This window comes from Oncorhynchus kisutch, linkage group LG3 (genome assembly GCF_002021735.2).
Source record: "Oncorhynchus kisutch isolate 150728-3 linkage group LG3, Okis_V2, whole genome shotgun sequence".
Taxonomy (NCBI): Eukaryota; Metazoa; Chordata; class Actinopteri; order Salmoniformes; family Salmonidae; genus Oncorhynchus; species Oncorhynchus kisutch.
Window position 1 is genome coordinate 35313836 of NC_034176.2, and position 23273 is coordinate 35337108.

The window sequence follows — 23273 nt, forward strand, 5'->3', positions numbered from 1 at the left end:
CACACACACACAAACACACAAACACACAAACACAGTGATGCATGGTGCCCTGACGAAGTGTGCTTAATCAGCTCCATTTAATCTCTCCTCCCCCTAATAAGCAGAGGTCTGCTCCATCCGCGCTATAGAACCCTACTGTCTGCAGTACCCTACCCTGCCCTGTCACATCCACAGCTGCATTGTCTCAGAGCTGTCTCTACGTCTGGCGAAGGAGAGGAGCTCCTGTCTGTGAGGGCCACTGTGTCTGCACTCTGCAGGGACGGCCGGGCTCCATGAAGGTTGGGCTGAGCCCAGCTTCCCTGCCTTCAGTATTAGCAGTGGCAGACAGCGTCATGTCTCTCTCCTCTCTCTGGGGGGGGGGGGGGGGCTGGATGAATGGGGAAGTGACAGTGGGATGTACATGGAACTGAGTTGTCAGCTATTCTGTTGGGTCTCATAGACTGTGAGGCTAAACAAGAAGAGAGCACAGCTGTTTCCTTACTGGCTGGCTCTGAGGGGAGAGAGGGAGGGATAGAGCGAAAAGCAGAGAGAGTGGGAGGGAGAGGAGCGAGAGAGAAAGGGAGCTCTCAACTGTGATGTGTGCTGATGTAGCTGCAGCTCTGGGTCAAACGCTGCCAGTGTTTTGTGTTCGTCTTTGTTCGTCTTCCCTGTGCTCCACTAAATTATTCACAGCCTGAGGATGTTCACTGTGAATACTGTACCCCCTCCTCCTCTCCCCTCCTCTTTTCTCCCTCTCTCTCATGCCTCTCTCTCTCTCTCTCTCTCTGGGTAATTCCATGGTAACAGATTTACGCTGATATGTATGGCAACCACAAACCATTGATTTAACAAACCATTCAACTCTATGCACAATGACCACTTTGAACAATTTACACAGTAAAAATTACATTAGGAATTACTGGAAAAACTGCAGTTTAGTTTGGTAACAGAATTATGGTAAAATAGTCTGTTACCAATCTTTGTATGTGCACAGTTCTTCCTGTAAAATGATTTCTGTTTGATATATATTTCATATTTCTGTTACCATGGAATTGCCCTTCTTTCTGTTCTTGCTCCTTCTCCCTCTCTCTTCCCTTCTCCCTCTCTTCCCTTCTCCATCTCTCTTCCCTGCTCCATCCCTCTCTTCCCTGCTCCATCCCTCTCTTCCCTGCTCCCTCTCGTCCCTGCTCCCTCTCGTCCCTTCTCCCTCTCTTCCCTTCTCCCTCTCTTCACTTCTCCCTCTCTTCCCTTCTCCCTCTCTTCCCTTCTCCCTCTCTTCCCTTCTCCCTCTCCTTCCCTTCCTCCAACCTTCTCTTCCCTTCGTCCACCTCTCTTCCCTTCTCCCACCTCTCTTCCCTCTCCCACCTCTCTTCCACTTCTCCATTCTCTCCCCTTCTCCATCTCTCTTCCCTTCTCCATCTCTCTTCCCTTCTCCATCTCTCTTCCCTCTCCATCTCTCTTCCCTTCTCCATCTCTCTTCCCTTCTCCACCTCTCTTCCCTTCTCCACCTCTCTTCCCTTCTCCACCTCTCTTCCCTTCTCCACCTCTCTTCCCTTCTCCATCTCTCTTCCCTTCTCCATCTCTCTTCCCTTCTCCATCTCTCTTCCCTTCTCCATCCCTCTCTTCCCTTCTCCATCTCTCTCCTCCCTTCTCCCTCTCTTCCCTTCTCCATCTCTCTTCCCTTCTCCCTCTCTTCCCTTCTCCATCTCTCTTCCCTTCTCCATCTCTCTCCTCCCTTCTCCATCTCTTCCCTTCTCCTCCTCTCTTCCCTTCTCGTCCTCTCTTCCCTTCTCCCTCTCTTCCCTTCTCCATCTCTCTCCTCCCTCTCCACCTCTCTTCCCTGCTCCATCCCTCTCTTCCCTGCTCCATCCCTCTCTTCCCTTCTCCCTCTCTCTTCCCTACTCCATCCCTCTCTCTTCCCTACTCCATCCCTCTCTTCCCTACTCCATCTCTCTCTTCCCTTCTACATCTCTTCCCTTCTACATCTCTCTTCCCTTCTACATCTCTCTTCCCTATTCCATCCCTCTCTTCCCTTCTACATCTCTTTTCCCTACTCCATCCCTCTCTTCCCTTCTCCCTCTCTCTTCCCTGCTCCATCTCTCTCTTCCCTTCTCCATCTCTCTTCCCTTCTACATCTCTCTTCCCTACTCCATCCCTCTCTTCCCTTCTCCATCCCTCTCTTCCCTTCTCCATCCATCCCTCTCTTCCCTTCTCCATCCATCCCTCTCTTCCCTTCTCCATCTCACCTTCCCTTCTCCATCCCTCTCTTCCCTTCTCCATCCCTCTCTTCCCTTCTCCATCCCTCTCTTCCCTTCTCCATCCTCTCTTCCCTTCTCCATCCCTCTCTTCCCTTCTCCATCCCTCTCTTCCCTTCTCCATCCCTCTCTTCCCTCTCCATTTCTCTCCCGCTCCATCCCTCTTCCTTCTCCCTCTCTCTTCCCTACTCCATCTCTCGTGATAGCTTGTTTGGAAGATAACAGACGTTTCCTTCTTGCTCTCAGGTTAATTCAACCCCCACCCCCCCAACCCTTCATTAACGACTACATCTCTCACCCTCCTCCTTTCATCCCTCTTGCTTCTGTCTATTTCCTCTCCCCCCCATCTCTCTCTCTCTCTCTCTCTCTCTCTCTCTCTCTCTCTCTCGTAGTGCTATTCATTCTCTCCATAGCTGTCAGTAGTGCCGTGGAAAACAAGTGCCTGATCTTTTATTTTCTAAACAGTAGCCTAGTCTTCCTGATGAGCACCACAGTCAAGGGTGAGGAAAGTTTGTTTTGCACCACAGCGAAGACCAGACTTCTGCTCTGTCTTCCTTACACTACCCCCTAATGATTTCCAATGACTTTGTTCTCCTTTTCTATCCAAGTTCAGAGGTAACCCAAGGGCAAGCCAAATCCTCTGGAAGTCGATGTCACTGATTAAATCTGTTGGCCAGCAGTTTCATCTCTACGACAGACAGACAGACAGCATGTAACAGGGGAGAGATTTGGCCTTAGTGTGTGTGCGTCCCAGCGCCCTATGGTCAAAACTAGTGTACTTTTTAGGGAATTGGGTGTCATTTAGGATGCAGTGTTAGTGTGGGAGCTGCTGTTCTCTGCTCATCCCAGGACAGGAGCTCACATTTTGTATTTCTATTAGATTTATGATTGGGATTAACCCTGTTGTTTTGTTGTAGATTAATGCAGTGTTAACTGGTTTGTTGAGCAAGCTGCAGTACAAAAGCCTGCAGACAGACAGGGGGTTGGAGATGAGATGCACTGTCCTGGCCATCTGAGGAGAGAGAGAGGAGAGAAGAGAGGGAGAGTTGAATCCAGTCCCAGCCAGTGCCACAGGACACTCATTTGTAATTCTTTAGCCTGCCTATGACAGTTTTGATCATTGCAGAGGAGAAAAGAGGGTGGGAGGCGAGAGGGAAGGGAGGAGGGGGTAGAATGGACTGCTTTCGCAATTGCTGTCACCCAGCATGAATGCCCCTCTGGCCGAATGACAAGTCTAGCGTGAAGCGCTTGGCTGCCCCCTGAAATTAGCAGTAGAGCCCCCCGGCGGCACATGCTTCTCTTGACCAGCGCACAGTGGGCTGCCGCAAGACTCTTTTCATTGTCTGCTCCCTCACAGCCCCTGACTCCCCCTCTCTCTCTCCCTAGCTCCTATTATTATCTCTTTCTCACTCACTCTCCCTCTCTCCCTCCCTACCTCTCTCTCTCTCCCCCTGTGCGTATGCTGGAACTCAGTTAACAGCATATCTAGTGCTAATCACAACGCTGTCCAAGGGAGGGAGAGATACAGGGAAGGGGGAGTATGTGTGTGGTGTGTGTATGTATTGCATGTCTGTGTCTCCCTCCCCCTTTCTCTCTCTGAGAGAGAGAGAGAGAGAGAGAGAGAGAGAGAGAGAGAGAGAGAGAGAGAGAGAGAGAGAGAGAGAGAGAGAGAGGAGAGAGAGAGAGAGAGAGAGAGAGAGAGAGAAGAGAGAGAGAGAGAGAGACTGTGTAGAGCATTGCCCGGAGGCTCAATCTGTTCCTCACTGAGCTACATCAGTGTGAGAGACGGGCCTCAGGGAAGCCTCCACTCACTCCATCAAACTGTCAGGTAGCCAGCGGAGCCGAGCTGAGAAGGGAGACTCTCAGCTGCCCTCAGGGCCAGTTCAAGTCAACATCCCATTTCCTTCCTTCCTCTGCTAATTTCTCCTACACCCGACTTAAATTTACAATGCCCAGTGCCTGCTTTCTGCTGCTACTACAGCTCTGCTCTGCGGTGGGGGCCAGGAGCCGTGTTAAAACAGGGGTTATGTGTGTGGGTGGGTGTGTGTCTCTGACAGGGAGGGGGTTGCTACTGGTGGTGGTTGAGGAGTTATCTGGAAGCAGCGAAGGAGGGAGAGAGAGGAGAGGTTCAGGGGAGAAAACAGAAAGCCAATGGGCGATATATGTAAGATGAGCTGCTAAAATGGACGCTGTAAATCAGTATTTTTCTCTTTCTCTATCTCACCTCCCCCCTCTCTCTCTATTTCCCCCTTCTTTCTCTGTCCAATTCTCTCGTACTCCCCTAGCGCATCCATTTCTTTTCTCTCTCCTAGGGCTGTTGCGTATTCATAATACCATTGTGGATTCCCAATCCCTTTTCTGCTGGCTTTTTGGCAGCTTGTTTTTTTTACTCATGAATAAATGCTCCCCAATCTCTCTCCTATCAGTCCCATTAGAGTCTGCTCCTCTCCCTGCCAGACTACTGTGAGAGACCGCCAACACCCCTCCAGCCCCACTCCCCTAGCAAGTGCTGAAAGCAAAGGCTGAGGGATTTCAAGTTGGAAGGAACAAACCACTGGGAACAGACGTCAATTCAATGTCTATTCCACGTTGGTTCAACATAATTTCATTGAAATGACGTGGAAACAACATTGATTCAACCAGCGTGTGCACAGTGGGAAGGCAGTCTTTTAATTTAAAAGGGGGGAATCTCCCCCTCTGTTTCCCTCCCTCCTGCCTGTCTTCTGACCACATGCTCTACACTGCTCTGGAAGTGAAGCGCTGGGCTGGCTGTCCCCGAAGGAGGCTGTTTGCACGGGATCTGGGTTTTGTAAAGCCGTGCTTGGCTTGGCTTGGCCTGGCAGTGTCGGGGGTCAGGCCTATATCTTTCATCACTCTGGTTGATTTACATGGTCTGTTATTCAGCTCCCTGAAGTGTGTCAGCTCCTCAGCTCCTCCCAGGGAAGGAACCTTGGTGTCTGTCTAATGTAAAGAGCTGCTCTCAGCCCCTGTCTCGCTATGCTTTTCTCTCTCTCGCTCTCAACTCAGCTCTCTGTTTGTACAGCCATCTCAGAGGTCCCCAGCTCAAACATGGGTTTACATCAGAGCCGGGGCCTTTTCTTCTTGTGGTCGATATAATTTCCGCCCGTGGGCACTTTTCACTCCGAGCGTCCATCTTCAGCTGGATCAATACATCCCTAAAACCCAGCCCTGGGTCTGACCCCTGGTAATCACTTTGGGCCTCATTTATAACCGTTGCGTAAATTTCCCCAAAATAATCTGCGTGCACCGATTCTGAAAAGACTGCGCGTTTCCAAACGATTGACATTTAGAAAGTTGGCGCAACGGCATACACCGTTTCCTGTTTCCTGTTCTAAATCAGACCTGTCATAAAACGGCGCCCGTGAACGAGCATTGAAACTCTGCCGGGAAAACACCCTCCGTTCACCTTTTATGGTGACAATAATGCCCTTTATTCGCTGTATAATTTGTAACTATTGGCATTAGGCCACAGCACGCAAAAGACAAATTGTTGTTTAATATTTCGTTTATCAATAGATCATTGGGTTTCTATGCCCTGCCTTGGTATAGGCTCTGAGATTAAATAGGCAATGATGTCACGCTCCTATCACACACCAATACTGTAGCCTACTCATACTGTCAAATATTTTACACAAGCTACCAGTCTATTTACTCTGTTGGTAGAATGTTTTAATCTCTAGCGGTCATTTATTCTGCATCTGGATAATGGACTGTCAATTACACTGCTTACAGTAGCTTACTAAGGCCTACTTCAATGTAAAAGATCGACTGTTCGGCTGTTAAATGCAACTGTATACCTGTATTATAAACCGCGCTGCCGATGATATTGCAAAACTTGAAATACATATAGTCTCCTGTATCTATTTACGTCCAGAAAAGGTGAGGAATTTATTTTGCAATGGTTATGAAAATAAAATAAATAGGAAAAGGATTCCTGTCTAATTATTTTAGATTCTAAAAATGAAACACAGATTTTCCCTCTTCTCACACTCGGCAAATGGCTGCATTCTTGCTAATATGTTTTCTTGTTTTTGGTTTTTTTCTGAATAAGCTTTTCATCATATCCCCGTTTTGCACCAAATACTTTGACCTACTTTCCAGCTGGCAATGCAATATTTTAACCACTAGCAGGTGTGCGTACGCATGGTTTAAACGGGGAGGGGAGGTGAGCACATTCTCAAGTCAAGTAAAATTATTATAAATAACAACTTTTGTGTGAAAAATTGCACATACATTTTGGGGGGTATAGAGTTGAAATTGGAATTTTACATACACCTCAGCCAAATACATTTAAACTCAGTTTTTCACAATTCCTGACATTTAATCCTAGTAAAAATCCCCTGCCTTATGCCAGTTAGGATCACCACTTTATTTTAAGAATGTGAAATATCAGTCAATAATAGTAGAGAGAATGATTTATTTCAGCTTTTATTTCTTTCATCACATTCCCAGTGAGTCAGAAGTTTACATACACTCAATTAGTATTTGGTAGCATTGCCATTAAATTGTTTAACTTACGTCAAACATTTCGGGTAGCCTTCCACAAGTTTCCCACAATAAGTTGGGTGAATTTTGGCCCAATCCTCCTGACAGAGCTGGTGTAACTGAGTCAGGTTTGTAGGCCTCCTTGCTCGCACACGCTTTTTCAGTTCTGCCCACAAATGTTTCTATAGGATTGAGGTCAGGGCTTTGTGATGGCCACTCCAATTCCTTGACTTTGTTGACCTTAAGCCATTTTTCCACAACTTTGGAAGTGTGCTGGGGTCATTGTCCATTTGGAAGACCCATTTGCGACCAAGCTTTAACTTCCTGACTGATGTCTTGAGATGTTGCTTCAATATATCCACATAATTTTCCTGCCTCATGAAGCCATCTATTTTGTGAAGTGCACCAGTCCTTCCTGCAGCAAAGCACCCCCACAGTATGATGCTGCCTCCCCCGTGCTTCACAGTTGGGATGGTGTTCTTCGGTTTGCAAGCCTCCCCCTTTTTCCTCCAAACATAACGATGGTCCTTATGGCCAAATAGTTCTATTTTTGTTTCATCAAACCAGAGGACATTTCTCCATTCAGTATGATCTTTGTTCCCACTTGCAGTTGCAAACCGTAGTCTGGCTTTTTTATGGCTGTTTTGTAGCAGTGGCTTCTTCCTTCCTAAGCGGCCTTTCAGGTTATGACGATAAAGGACTTGTTTGACTGTGGATATTGATACTTTTATACCTGTTTCCTCCAGCATCTTCACAAGGTTCTTTGCTGTTGTTCTGTGATTGATTTGCACTTTTCGCACCAAAGTACGTTCATCTCTAGGAGACAGAACGCGTCTCCTTCCTGAGCGGTATGATGGCTGCGTGGTCCCATGGTGTTTATACTTGCGTACTATTGTTTGTACAGATGAACGTGGTACCTTCAGGCGTTTGGAAATTGCTCCCAAGGATGAACCAGACTTGTGGAGGTCTACAATACTTTTTCTGAGGTCTTGGCTAATTTCTTTTGATTTTTTTGTCAAGCAAAGAGGCACTGACTTTGAAAGTAGGCCTTGAAATACATCCGCAGGTACACCTCCAATTGACTCAAATGATGTAAATTAGCTCATTAGAAGCTGTTTAAAGGCACAGTCAACTTAGTGTATGTAAACTTCTGACCCACTGGAATTGTGATACAGTGAATTATTAGTGAAATAATCTGTAAACAATGTCCTAACCCAAACTTGCCAAAACTATAGTTTGTTAACAAGAAAGAGGTTTATTTATCGAATTTCCCCTTGTTTGTCACACAATCAGGATAACCTCAGCGTCGTCTCAACCTCTCCCACCCCCGAGCCTCTGCGATGACTCATCATTATGTTTCTCCCTCTCTTTCTCCCGTGGATGGTGTGGAGACTGAGAGGGGGCTGAAAACACAGGAGCCTGCAAGAAACATCGGCTCCTTGAATTATGGATGTGTGAGTCCTGTAGGAAGAAGTGCTTAACCTTGTGCCATGCTCGGTGGTGCAATAGAAACTTCCAGTGCTGCTACTAACAACATGCCTGCCTGGTGGTTGGTGGTCCTGCGGCCCTAGGAGTGGCGACAGTGGCAGGGTACCCAAGCAGGGCCAAAATCTGACTCCTAAAATGTACCCTATTGTGCGATTCCACGCCAACGGGAGCAAAATAGTTTTTTTGGGGATCTAAGACCGTTCTGGCAATTCTATTAGAAACGTCCTTGAGAGGAAGGATGTTAGACACACTTTTTACATTTCTATCACAATTGATTGATTTTTTAATCATGATGTATGTATGCATAGTGATCCCTGAACCGTACATGATACAGACAACACCTTGGTGTCATTACACTCCTCTAACATATGGAGTATGTCTACATACTGAAGAGTATTTAGATGAATATCTCAAAATTACCGTTTTTGATTTTGCTTATTTGTTTAGAAATATTGTCTGGAACCATATACTCTTCACACTCCAGAGTGGGCTCTCTGGTACTTTTATTGAAATGACCCATTTTTGACATAGAAATTGACATTTTAGGTCATTAACCAATCACAGCCCTCTTTTAGGATTGCATAATTCAGCAAATCATCAGCAGAAGGAATTCTCTTTGATTCCATTTGCCATCCACTGTGTTGGTGGTGCTCATAAAATTGATCAGAACTTCTAGCAGAGAGCCCACTCGACATTTGATGTACTTGTCGATGATATTTTTTCCAAACAATGTCTTAAACTGAACAAAATCAAAAAGGGGTCGTTTTAAAATATTCATATTTTTAAATGTTGGATAAATGCATTAGAAAATGTGCATTTCAGAATCTGAACATATTCCATATGTTGAAGCACACTCTGAGGAGCACAATGACACCAGTATGTTGTCTGTATCATGTAGGGTACATGGATCGTCAGGTCTTACAGGAGGCATGTATAGGTCTAAAAAGGGCCTAAAATGGCCACTTTAATCATTATTTTCTTCAAAAAATGGTTTGCCATACGAATGTAAAAAGCATGTCAAACATCCTTCCTCTCACTTAAGTTTCTATGTGAGACTTGCCAGAACAATCTGAGGTATCAAAAATATTTTCCGCTTCGGTGACATTTGGGACACACCCAATATCACACACCTCATCTCCGGAGCCACAGGAGGGAAATTGAGGTGGAGGAAATTGTGGCTGTTTCTTGGGTAAAGCTACCATTAGATCCCTGTGTATCTGGATGGGCAATAAGGCCTACAGAGAGTGCTTCTGAGGTCTGACACAGTATGAAATATGTGCTTTTCACCACGTTCTCCAATAATAAACCAAGATGGCCGTTTAGGACTGAGGAAAACAGTACCTGGACTTAGGCCATTCTCTTTGACAACATGAAGATGCCCAACTGTCTCAGCCTTTTGGCTTTGTCAATAGTGAATATTAGGTCTTATCATATCTGTGGGTGGTGGTAGTTCTGAGACTATTTTATTTGACTGAGGCACAAATAGGAATAGTTTCAGTATAATGTCACAGTTTAATTTTTGGAGCACAAGCTGGCAGTGAAATGTATGCGCCACAAGCCTCCGTACTTTTTTTTTTACATCCTTGTGGATATCTCACAGCCAGGATGGCCCCAATCAGTATTCAAGCAGACAGCCCCGACAGACATTGACGCTGTGCCAGTATTCATGTCGCCGGAAAAGTTTCTCCCTCTATCTTCGAGGCAAATTTATCGCAAGTCTCCCCAGAATGTGATGGGTGGAACTGTGTGATTAATTTGGCCAGTCGTTTTTTTAATGTGCTCCGGGATGCGTAGCACTTATTGTCTTCCCCCACACGTCTATTACCAAACCTGCAACAACAACAAAATCCTGAAGCCGCCTGTCTCCCTCCTCAGCCCTGTTGCCTCATTCCAGGTCTGAGATATGGGGTCGTCTTGGGGCTAGCCTAGCACTGAGACCCGACCCGGGTCCAGTCTGGACTGGTGTTTCTCTCTTCTGTCAAAATACATCTCCTGCTCCTAATGTGTTGAAAGCTGTGTAAATGTCAAAACCATCCGTCTGAGGGGAGGAGAGGGAAGGGAGACCATCCGGTGAAGCTATTCCCTGATTTCTTCTCACTGCGGCAGCGGTTGCCAGGTGCAGATGTTGCTCCTCGCTCCGCCTGCCTCTGAACCAGTAGCCAGGTTTTCTCTATCTTCTCTCGTTTTTTTCGTTTTTTTTGGTGGGGGTTGTGTTTGAATATCCATGAGAGGGTGGACCCGCTGGGGCTCCTGTCAGGGAATTTTGCGAGCAACATATCTCTCGGTTTTTAACAACGTCCCCTCTGACTGGCCTGGCCTGCTGTCCTGCTGTTGGTTAGGGGAGGTTGGTGTGTTTGTGGTTTTCCATTTTACCCATTTGGCTGAGGTGTTCCCTCTCCTGGCTTGGCCCTAGTTGACTGCTACAGCACAGAGGATCTCTTCTCAGTTGAACAGCGAGAGAACCCTGTTGCACAGGATGGCATTGGCCTAATGCAGCCCCCACTGTAGCCCTCTCCCACATCGGCGCAATGTAGACCTAGCATAGACTCAGTGTAGACCTATAATAGTATGTAGTTATAGCCTGGACCCATGCTAACCAAACACAGCCCTGACAGACCTCTTTCATCTCCTCAGGAGCCACCACCATGTCCCCACTATGTGTTTAATGCTTCTTCTTTTTTTCACTTTTGACTTGAAACTCCTATCCTGCTGAGAACAACCCCATCCTTCCTCTAGTCCTCTATTTACACTCTGCTGCAGGAAATGTCTCTTAAAGAGATTGTTGAGGGGGGGGGGGGTGAGAGCCCTGCTGTGCTATTTCGATATTATTTTTCCTTCTCCTCCTCTCCAGTGCACTGGCAGCAGCACTCTGTGGCTTCCTTATCCTCTGCTCTCATCCTCAGTAAGACCAGCCTGCAGGTCTGTGCTTGGGGAATTCAGCTGCAGCCAGAATCCACCTGTTCCTCTCCACCGCACATGCAGGGTTTCAGCCCGGCCCCAATAACAGGGGGAAGTAGCATCACTGTGTGAGCCGCCCGGCAGCAGCAGGCAGCCGTTGTGGTGCATACTAAAAACACATTTCTCCCAGTTCCCTGGGTATGATCTCAAACCAGGATCCGTTTACTTCCAGGCGCAATGTCAACAGGCAGATCTAGGAGAGAGTCTGCAGTTTTTTTGAATGTGGTGATTTTTAAAAAACAAATGACTTGTGAGAGAGAGACAAATGCTGCTTGATTACAGGTTATGTTGAGTCAGTAACAGGCTCATCTGGGTAGAAATGTGTGACAATCAATTTGCAGAGAACTCCCCATGCTGAATGGGAAGTTGATTGACAGGGAGCCTAAGCCACTTCCAGTTTCTTTAATACCATGTACCTATAATGTATTTTGACAAGTAAAGCCCTGAAATTAGGGTTTGCAAACATTCCCTGGAGAATTAAGGTACAGGCAGCAAGCAGGCTTTTTTTCTCTAATCCTGAACTCACTCACACACACACACACACACACACACACACACACACACACACACACACACACACACACACACACTGATTGTATACAATGGAACATTTAAACATGCTTTCCAAAGTCAGGGCCATTTGATTTCCTGTCTTTCCCTCTCTTTCTCATTCTCTTTCTGTTTCTCTCTTGTGTGTGTGTGTGTGTGTGTCTCCCAGTCTCTCTCTCATTCACTCACTGCCTCTGAATACTATCAACAATGGCCAGTTATAGAAAGGAAATCAATGCATTAATAAGTGTGTTCTCTCTTTTACATTGATCTGGCCTCCAGTGTAAATGTTTCGACTCCCTTTCTTCTGTAAGAATGGCTCAAAATGGAAGGTTAGGACTTCAGCATGGCCTTAAGATGTTATATAGACAGATGTAAAACGCACACACACGGTCATTCATATCATGTTGAGCCACAGAATCTCTTGACTTTACCACTCTCCCCAGTCAGAGAGTCTTCTGCCATTCACCCACAGAATGGGAAGATTCAAGGGCATAAGAGTAGCTCTCTGGAGACATCCTTACCTCTGGACTGTAGCAGGCTTGGGTTCAAATACTATTTGAAATCCTTTCAAATACTTAAGCTGGGCTTGATTGAGTTTTCCAGTTGCAATAGAACAAATAGAATAGTCGCAAAAGTGCAAACCCCGCCCCGTCCTGCACTTCCAGGCAGACTAAAGCAAATGCTAACTGTTTTTGAAAGATTTCGCCTAGTATTTGAACCCAGGTCTGGTCTGTAGTGCTGATTGGTACTCGTTACTTAATTCTACATTTGGACCCACCACGCTACAACACAAAGGGCCGCTGTGCCTCTTTTGACCCAACGTCTCCCTTTGTGCCGGGGCTCTGAAAAGGAGTTAAACCAAATAAAGAGGGGCACTTAAATATGTTGCCACAGAAACTTCATTGACAGATTGAAGCCAGGCAGGCAGTGTTTTTCAGGGGACCTTCTCTTCTTCTCTTCTCTATGGCTCTTTGCGTGAATAGCTTTTCTCTTTTCTCCCTGGCTCCCCCACTGTGAGGTCCAGGAGGTCTGACCAACTGGTCCACTCCTGTTTCCACAACTTCACTTCCCATTGTAGTGAGAGAGGAGCGACCTGGAGGAGCATTTATTCACTATTAACACCTAATGAACGTGAGAAATGGAAGTAGAGATTAAATGAGAGATCAGCTTTTGTGCCTTATAAAGGGATGCTAGCCATGCGGGAGACAAGTGGTTATATACATTGTGGGCATAATTGCACATTTGCATTTCAAAAGTTTTAGTCCTTTTTTATAACCAAATGTTAAATACATTCATGTTAACATACTAATGGAGAATGTTGGTTATAGGATATGATGGTCTGATGATGTGTGGAAAGCACAATTCATATTCTAATCAAGAGTGAAGGACACTTTTCTGTTGATTGCAAAATGGACACTCGACAACTCGTGCAGTCTATAATGATATTTGTTTTCCACTTTTTGCAAACTATGGTATTTGCACAGAAAACTCAAGAATAGCGTTATTGTATTGTATTGTGTACTCCTTTTAGAACCCTGAAAGCTCTCTCAAACGCGACACTTTCTCTCCCTTCATTTGTGTTGAAAGCTGTCACTGAACAAGAAGTCTCCCATAAAAATAACATCTGCACTGATTATGAGGTTGTTGGTGGTGGGGGGGGGGATAAAATGAATAATTCCTTATGTTTTCTCTTCCCTTGCAGTGTGACAGCGAGAGTGACGTTGATGACAAGGTACGGCTTTTTTCTGTTTATCTTTCCCCACCACATCACTTGTACTTGAGGAGTTGTGAACAACAAATGTTGAGTTCCTGACTGAAGAAGAAAAGTGAGAGGAGATGAGGAGGAGCTATAATGGAGCGACAATGCTGCTAGTCCCACTACTGTTGAGCATTTGTGTCCCACAGATAAGTAACAGAAAAGAAAGAAACTAACAAGAAAAACACACAGGCAACTGCCAAAATAAAGGAAACAGCAACTTAGTGTCTTTAGAGGGCGGTGGGCCAGTTTAGATTCAGTCAAAATCAAATGTTATTTGCTACATGCTTTGTAAATAACAGTTGTGCACTAACAGTGAAATGCTTACTTACGGGCCCTTCCCAACAAAGAAAGACAATAGACAAGTAATAGACAAGTAAAACACGTAATAATGAAAGTAATAATAAAAACAAAATTAATTATGATAACATGGCAATATACAAGGAGCACCAATTCAATGTGCAGGGTTGCCAGATAATCGAGGTAGATATGTACATTAGGGCTGACCCCATGTAGTCAAATGGTCGATTGATTGGTCGATAGGTGTTGGTCGACCGAGATTTCTTTAGTCAAGCATATAGCAACAACATTTTGTTTTAATCAAGGTGCAACAAGATGCCTGTCTGATTCGCGCCTGGAGACTAATCCATTGTGGAGGCCGTGGGAATGGGACAGTCCATCACTCTTAAGACATGTGCCACAGAAATGGTATATTGTTCTATTACACGCCTTAATTGTTTAAGAATTGTGAGGAGAGAGGAAACCCCAACTTATTTAGGTCTATAATCAACAGCCTGACTGTTAAATGTGCCTGACGTTATACATCATCCATATACAGCACCAGTCAAACGTTTGGACACACCTACTCATTCCCTGATTTTTCTTTGTTTGACTATTTTCTACATTGCAGAAAAGTAGTGAAGACATCAAACTATGAAATAACACATATGGAATCATCTAGTAACCCCAAAAAATATGGATTTTAGATTCTTGAAAGTAGCCACCCTTTGCCCTGATGACAGCTTTGTCCACTCTTGCATTCTCTCAACCAGCTTCATGAAGTAGTCATCTAAAATGCAAAAAATAAATTGATTGGTCGACCAGTATTTTTGTTGAGGTCAGGGACACCCCTAGTGTACATACAGTATAACAAGACATAAAGTGGCAGATAGTAAACAGTAGCAGCAGCATATGTGATGAGTCAAAAAAGTTGGTGCAAAAAGGGTTCAATGCAGATAGTATAAATGCAGATAGTATAAATGCAGATAGGTAGCTATTTGGTGAACTATTTACCGTGCCTTCACACCCCTTGACTTTTTCCACATTTTGTTTTGTTACAGCCTGAAGATTTTGTGTCACCTGCCTACACACAATACCCTATAATGTCAAAGTTAAATTATGTTTTTCCAAACGTTTACTAATTAATACAAAAGGAAAGCTGAAATGTCTTGAGTCAATAAGTATTCAACCCCTTTGTTAAATTATGGACAGTATATATATGTCACGGCTGTTGAAGGAACTGGACCAAGTTGCAGCGTGTTGAGCTCACATTTTCTTTTCTTATATATTTTCTTATATATATACAGCAAAAGTTGAATAGGATGGCATTGACAGGAATACACAATATACATATGAAATGAGTAAAACAGTATGTACAAAAGCTGAAGAACATACGCACATCCATGTACTTTCTGCGGGTGCTGGAGTTGTAGGCAAACTCATGGAAAACAGAAAGGAAAACGCTGTACACTGCTGCTCATGCTCCTATGTGATTTTTTTTTTATAGTACAACATTCTGACCCTTAGGTCTTCATCAGTCATCCATACATAAAACAGTATGTAAACATTATTAAAGTGACCAGTGTTCCAATAGAGTGTACAATAGAGATTCTGTCATCTGTGGATCTGTTGGTGTGGTATGCAAATTGGAGTGGGTCCAGGGTATCTGGGAGGATGGTGTTGATGTGAGCCATGACCAGCATTTCATGGCTACAGATGTGAGTACTGCAGGGTGATAGTAATTTAGACAGTTTACCATGGTGTTCTTGGGCACAGAGACTATGATGGTCTGCTTGAAACATGTAGGTATTACAGACTGGGTCAGGGGGAGGTTGAAAATGTCAGTGAAGACACTTGCCAGATGGTTAGTGCATGCTCTGAGTACGCATCCTGGTAATCCGTCTGGCCTTGTGAATGTTACCCTGTCTTACTCACATCCAGAACAGCTGGTGCTCTCACACATGGTTCAGTGTTGCTTGCCTCAAGGCAAGCATAGAAGGAATTTAGCTCGTTTGGTAGGCTCGGGTCACTGGGAAGCTCACGGTTGGGTTTCCCTTTGTAATCCGCGATAGTTTGCAAGCTCTGCCATATCCTACGAGCGTCAGAGCCGGTGTAGTAGGATTCCATTTTAGTCCTGTATTGATGGTTCATCGAAGGGTGTAGCAGGATTTCTTATAAGCATCCGGGTTAGTGTCCTGCTCTTTGAAAGTGGCAGCTCTATCCTTTAGCTCAGTGCGGATGTTGCCTGTAATCCATGGCTTCGGGTTGGAATATGCATGTACGGTCACTGTGGGGCAACGTCATCGATGCACTTTTTAATGAAGCTGGTGACTGATGTGAAACTCCTCAATGCCATCAGATGAGTCCCGGAACCTATTTTATTCTGTGCTTGCGATTGTGGCCTGTGGAATTTTTTCCCCGCTCCTCTACCAAGGATATTGACGGGAACTGGAACATGCTGTCGTACATGTTGATACAGAGCATCTCAAACATGCTCAATGGGTGACATGTCTGGTGAGTATGCAAGCCATGGAAGAACTGGGACATTTTCAGCTTCTAGGAATTGTGTACAGATCCTTGCGACATGGGGCCGTGCATTATCATGCTGAAACATGGGCCTCAGGATCTCGTCACGGTATCTCTGTGATTTCAAATTGCCATCGATAAAATGGGATTGTGTTTGTTGTCCGTACCTTATGCCTGCCCATACCATAACCCCACCGCCACAATGGGGCACTCTGTTCACAACGTTGACCTCAGACAACCTGATCACCCACATGGCGCCATACATACTGTCTGCCATCCGCCCGGTACAGTTGAAACCGGGATTCAGCAGTAAAGAGCACACTTCTCCAGAGGGCCAGTATATACTGAACATGAGCATTTGCCCTCTGAAGTTGTTTGCAACGCCGAACTGCAGTCAGGTCAAGACACTGGTGAGAGCAACGAGCACGCAGATGAGCTTCCCTTCTGATAGTTCTTTGGTTGTGCAAACCCACAGTTTGATCAGTTGTCTGGGTGGCTGGTCTCAGACGATCCCGCAGGTGAAGATGCCATATGTGGAAGTCCTGGGCTGGCATGGTTACACATGTTCTGCGGTTGTGAGGCCATTTGGACTGGCAAATTCTCTATAACGACGTTGGAGGCAGCTATTGATAGAGAAATTAACATTCAATTCACTGGCAATAGCTCTGGGGGACATTCCTGCAGTCAGCATGCCAATTGCACAATCTCTCAGAACATCTGTGGCATTGTGTTGTGACACAAAACTGCACATTTTAGAGTGCCCTTTTATTGTCCAAAGCACAAGGTGCAACTGTGTCATGATCATGCTGTTTAATCAGCTTCTTGATATGCCACACCTGTCAGGTGGATGGGTTATCGTGGCAAAGGAGAAACGCTCACTAACAGGGATGTAAACAAATTTGTGCACAACATTTAAGATACATTTCTGTGCGTATGGAACATTTCTGGGATATTTTATTTCAGCTCATGAAACATGGGACCAACACTTTACATGTTGAGTTTATATTTTTATTCAGTGTAGTTTACAGCTATCATAAAGTATTCTAACTCTGGTGAGCAGAATCTCGAGACTTCTGAATTTTAGAGATCGCACACCAGCTGTTTTTAACAAAGAGATACACACCACCCCCCTTGAGCTTACCTGACACTGCCGTTCTGTCCTGCCGATTGTATATTATCCATGTCCTTGATCAGCCACGTTTCCGAGAAACATAGGATATCACAGCTCACATCAGCCTCTATATCGCCGTCTCTTTCTCTTCCGAGTGTCAGGGATTAGTGCCTGGCCAGGGGTGAGCAGTATGTCCTGTGCCGCCGACTCGTTGAAGTTGAAATCTTCATCCAAATCGAGGTGAGTGATCGCTGTTCTGATGTCCAGAAGATCTTTTCAGTCGTAGGAAATGATGGCGGACACATTATGTACTAAAAGAGTTAAGATCAGGGCAAAAATACACACAAAATGGCGGAATTGGTCAGGAGCTCGGAAATTGGACGCTATACGCTGTACACTCCGGCGCCATTCTGGCAAAGATTCTACAAGTGTCTGGAACTCTTGTTGGAGGGATGCAACACACATTTGGTGTTTTGTTGATGGTGGTGGAAAACGCTGTCTCTGTTGCCGCTCCAGAATCTCCCACAAGTGTTCAATTGGGTTGAGATCTGGTGACTGAGACGGCAATGGCATAGAGTTAACATTGTTTTCATGCTCAAAAAATCATTCCGTTTCCACTCGTGCCCTTTGGATAGGATCATTGTCATCCTATGGGGGCATAGCCATGGTAGACAAAATAAAGGCCTGCCTGGCATTTTTTATACACATGATGGGATGTTAATTGCTTAATTAACTCAGGTACCACAACTGTGTGGAAGCACCTGCTTTCAATACCCTTTGTATCCCTCCCCCACCCTGGACCCAAACTGTTACAGACCTATATCCATCCTGCCCTGCCTATCTAAGGTCTTCGAAAGCCAAGTCAACAAACAGGTCACTGACCATCTCGAATCCCACCGTACCTTCTCCGCTGTGCAATCTGGTTTCCGAGCCGGTCATGGGTGCACCTCAGCCACACTCAAGGTACTAAACGACATCATAACCGCCATCGATAAAAGACAGTACTGTGCAGCCGTCTTCATCGACCTCGCCAAGGCTTTCGACTCTGTCAATCACCATATTCTTATTGGCAGACTCAGTAGCCTCGGTTTTTCGGATGACTGCCTTGCCTGGTTCACCAATTACTTTGCAGACAGAGTTCAGTGTGTCAAATCGGAGGGCATGCTGTCCGGTCCTCTGGCAGTCTCTATGGGGGTGCCACAGGGTTCAATTCTCGGGCCGACTCTTTTCTCTGTGTATATCAATGATGTTGCTCTTGCTGCGGGCGATTCCCTGATCCACCTCTACGCAGACGACACCATTCTATATACTTTCGGCCCGTCTCTGGACACTGTGCTATCTAACCTCCAAACAAGCTTCAATGCCATACAACACTCCTTCCGTGGCCTCCAACTGCTCTTAAACGCTAGTAAGACCAAATGCATGCTTTTCAACCGGTCGCTGCCTGCACCTGCATGCCCGACTAGCATCACCACCCTGGATGGTTCCGACCTAGAATATGTGGACGTCTATAAGTACCTAGGTGTCTGGCTAGACCGCAAACTCTCCTTCCAGACTCATATCAAACATCTCCAATCGAAAATCAAATCAAGAGTCGGCTTTCTATTCCGCAACAAAGCCTCCTTCACTCAAGCCGCCAAGCTTACCCTAGTAAAACTGACTATCCTACCGATCCTCGACTTCGGCGATGTCATCTACAAAATGGCTTCCAACACTCTACTCAGCAAACTGGATGCAGTCTATCACAGTGCCATCCGTTTTGTCACTAAAGCACCTTATACTACCCACCACTGCGACTTGTATGCTCTAGTCGGCTGGCCCTCGCTACATATTCGTCGCCAGACCCACTGGCTCCAGGTCATCTACAAGTCTATGCTAGGTAAAGCTCCGCCTTATCTCAGCTCACTGGTCACGATGGCAACACCCATCCGTAGCACGCGCTCCAGCAGGTGTATCTCACTGATCATCCCTAAAGCCAACACCTCATTTGGCCGCCTTTCGTTCCAGTACTCTGCTGCCTGTGACTGGAACGAATTGCAAAAATCGCTGAAGTTGGAGACTTTTATCTCCCTCACCAACTTCAAACATCAGCTATCTGAGCAGCTAACCGATCGCTGCAGCTGTACATAGTCTATTGGTAAATAGCCCACCCTTTTCACCTACCTCATCCCCGTACTGTTTCTATTTATTTACTTTTCTGCTCTTCTGCACACCAATATCTCTACCTGTACATGACCATCTGATCTTTTATCACTCCAGTGTTAATCTGCAAAATTGTAATTATTTGCCTACCTCATGCCTTTTGCACACATTGTATATAGACCCCCCCTTCGTTTTCTACTGTGTTATTGACTTGTTAATTGTTTACTCCATGTGTAACTCTTTGTTGTATGCTCACACTGCTATGCTTTATCTTGGCCAGGTCGCAGTTGCAAATGAGAACTTGTTCTCAACTAGCCTACCTGGTTAAATAAAGGTGAAATAAATAAATAAATAAAAATCCACTCAAATGTTCCCATTATTCGTTTTTCACAACGCAGATAATAACACTGCTTTTATAGGTGTAAGAGAAATGTTGCGTCTTTCAATTTGCAACTCCTTTAACCTCAATGATAACCCCAGACTGTGTACAACATGTATCACATTTTATATACAGTACAACAATGTGACGCAAATCTAGATAATAAATGTCATTGATCACTCTATTATGTAGATTTGAGTTATCATATTCCAATTAATTTCATGCAGAAAATACACTACTGATGTCCCTAATATCCTAGGGATAGCATTGCAGCATGTACAGTATCACAGTCTTTATGTTGTTAAATGGCAGATTTGCCAAGTTGCCATCAGTTATTAATCTTCTGTCAGTCTGTTTGACAGCTGTTGGCCAGCGTCTATACAGAGTATTTGTAATAATATCAATTTCACAACTGTACACTTGTTTACTTGGGTGGCTGGCTTGTTCATCTATGGTTTCCTCCACCACCACCTGCAGCCATTCCACCATGAACCACCAATGGGAGCCTCACACATCTTAATTCCCCCGCAGTTTAGCAATTACTCCCTGGTAAATGAATGAGATAGCATGCCTAATCTCCTGTAAGCTTATCTCCCAGTTCTGTGGAAATGTCTGCGGCTCCGCTCGCCCTATAAATAATACATTGATAGCAGCATAATTTGCATGAACTGTAGCTTTGGCAAGTCAATAGGCTTTTATCTCTTCATTGAACCAAAAAGTGAGTGAATGAGTGAGTGTGGGAAGGGGAGCCTCTCTCTCACCCGTCAGTTTGACATGACAGGAAGGGAGTTTTCAGGGCCTGTCAGTTTCCATACAGCTCCCTGGCATCACTATGGGTGAGGAGGGGGAGGGGAGAGGAAGGAACTACTCTACAGACAGAAGCCCCCACCTCTGTATCCTCAGATCAACCCTCCCTCTCTGTTTGCTGTTCTGTGTCTATCCATACCCCTACCTCCTACACCTGCCACATGGTAGGTTCATTGCTAATTTGAAATAGGAATGCCATATGTGTTATGTCAGGGGGTTGTTTTAACTATGTACGTGTTGTTCACAACATGTGGAAGCAATTACTGAGTTGCTGGAAATTCAAAGAGTGTGTTTTCTCTCTTTCTCCAGAAAGGCTAATCTATCAGAACCTTTTTTTTTATCTATTCAGTGAACGCATAGGGAATGGGGTGGGGTTGGTCCATGTGAGTGCAGTAGTCTCTGGACTTGACTGGCAGTAGTTAACTCCTACCAGGCAGTCATGGGGCCTCGGAAAAATGTGCCACTGTCCATAGAAACCAGACAGAGCTGACATACATCACAGTGGAGCCGTTGTGAATTCCTAAAGTACTCCTCTCTGAAAGAGCACCATGTCTTCCATGTTCATTACATGAGCTAAAAAATAATGTCTGTGTTTGGGTAAGGACCGTAGTAAACGGACCTCTTCTAGATCGAGGAAATGGAGAGGACTATTAACTTCATCAAGATGACAGAGTGGCATCCATAGAAAATTGAATGATGAGGGTCAGAGAGAGATGGGAAAAAAATCAATCTTGACAAGCCATCAGTGGAGTCAAATCACCAGTGTAAAATTGGTTTTCATGAAGGAAAGACAAACACTGTCATTTGTAATTGGCCACACTTACAATAACTCTGTCTGTTTCATTTCTAGCATGTTAACTGCAACAGGTGCTGCCAACAATGGCTGCTTTCTTTCACTTCAAATCAGCAGCCACCTGAACACCCACATTGTCAGGATTTAACAGATTACATCAATTAGAATATTGCTTGCAGGTGTGCCCGTTTGGTGCAATCAGTTACAGTTATTTGAATAAAACTGTCTGGTAGCCAGGCTGGTGTATGGTATTGCAGGCCAGCCTGGGTAGATACGAGCACGTCGTAAAACCATTATATTCAAACACACAACAGATAAGACTGCAGATGTATTCCCGTGTTGTTGTTTTTTGAGATTGCTCAGTAACCTCTGAGTCCTATGTTGTCAGTTGGGATGTTTATGTAGATTCACCTGCATGGCTGTGCCTGCCCCAGATATAGGTCTACAGGCCTACTCAGATTGTTTTCTCATCGCTCGTATTTCCTCCATGGAGCCTAGCCCTCTGTTTAAAGAAATGTGTAATTTTCCTCCATTATCCCAACATAATGTTTGACAATGAACAGTATTCAAAGTCAGAAATAGTATCCTTGACCCTGAATAACCCACCAAATAACCCCCTGCTGTGGCCTGAAGCGTAGCTCAGATGATTACGATGATTTCTCTTTTATGGAGAGCATAATGAAGTCTCTGTGTTGTTTCAACTATTAAAACGTGTGTGTGGGTGTGTGTGCGGGCGTGCATGCATGTGTGTTTGTAGCCTGGCTAAATTAAATGTTCATGAAGAGGGCTAACCGCGTGCTTGAAGAATTGCCTCCACAACAGAAGGACCTGTGTGTAAACAAACCCTGTTGTACTGTCACAGGCGTTTTAGTGGAATATGAAGGGCCCATTAGATTGTATCAGGGTCAAATGAGTTCAACTCATCCTATTCTGGGCGGTCGGCTCTCTGTGACTCTATTGATAACATATTATTTATGTCTGTCGAGTGGTTCATACAAAGCATGTGTTACCCATTAGCCTGCTTTACACTAAAATCTGTTCCTCAATGGCACTGTTTGTCTAAGGTTGATGTTTGATCAAACAGGACGTCACCAACTTAGCCACTCAATTTATTTTTAACAATATTTAATGTAATTGTGAATCAGATTGTATGTGTTAATTTACTTTATTCCGTTTATTTTTGCAGGGAAAGTGGACATTAACCCCCTATAGTCGATTGACGCACCGGTTCTAAGACTCATCTAAACGTAACTGGTACCGGTTCTAAAAATATATGGAAGTATGAATGCCGTTTTGTGCCTAACCAAAAAAGGGGTTAAATATGTGACTGACTGGCTCAATTCGGTCTAAAATATTGTTTGTTACATTAGATAAAAATAGAGACTCCGAGCTAGACAATGGTATATCATACACTGCAGTTGAGGAACAACTGTTGATGAACTTGTAACCCTACTTTTAAGAAACTGGCACTTGAATGTTTTGGTACACCTACTGGAGAGCTCTTCTTTGTCTACACCCATTCATTCACACCCTCTTAAGCCTTAGCCCCACCCATCTTTTAAAAGGATTCACATGTGAGGCCATGTTCTAAACAGAGGGAGTAAGGTAGTGTAGTAAACAACCAAAGATTTCAAGACTAAACATGGTGAAAGTAGTAGCAAAAATACACTATCTAGTCCTTGGCCAATATCCTAATCCAATTTTGGTGCAGGTCATGTTTTTCTTCGCATAAATGTTTCTAG

At 44.8% G+C, this 23273-nt stretch overlaps 1 protein-coding gene across 10 annotated transcripts in view; it reads left to right on the forward strand.

Annotated features, from left to right (window-relative positions):
• The window catches only part of LOC109881677 (fibrosin-like 1), a 395301-nt gene that overhangs the window by 241959 nt on the left and 130069 nt on the right, over positions 1 to 23273 (forward strand). For all 10 annotated transcript variants that reach the window (XM_031805011.1, XM_031805016.1, XM_031805021.1 and 7 more), the window contains one exon: positions 13441 to 13470. In XM_031805011.1, coding sequence (XP_031660871.1) covers positions 13441 to 13470 — 30 coding nt within the window. The remainder of the gene's footprint in view (positions 1 to 13440; positions 13471 to 23273) is intronic.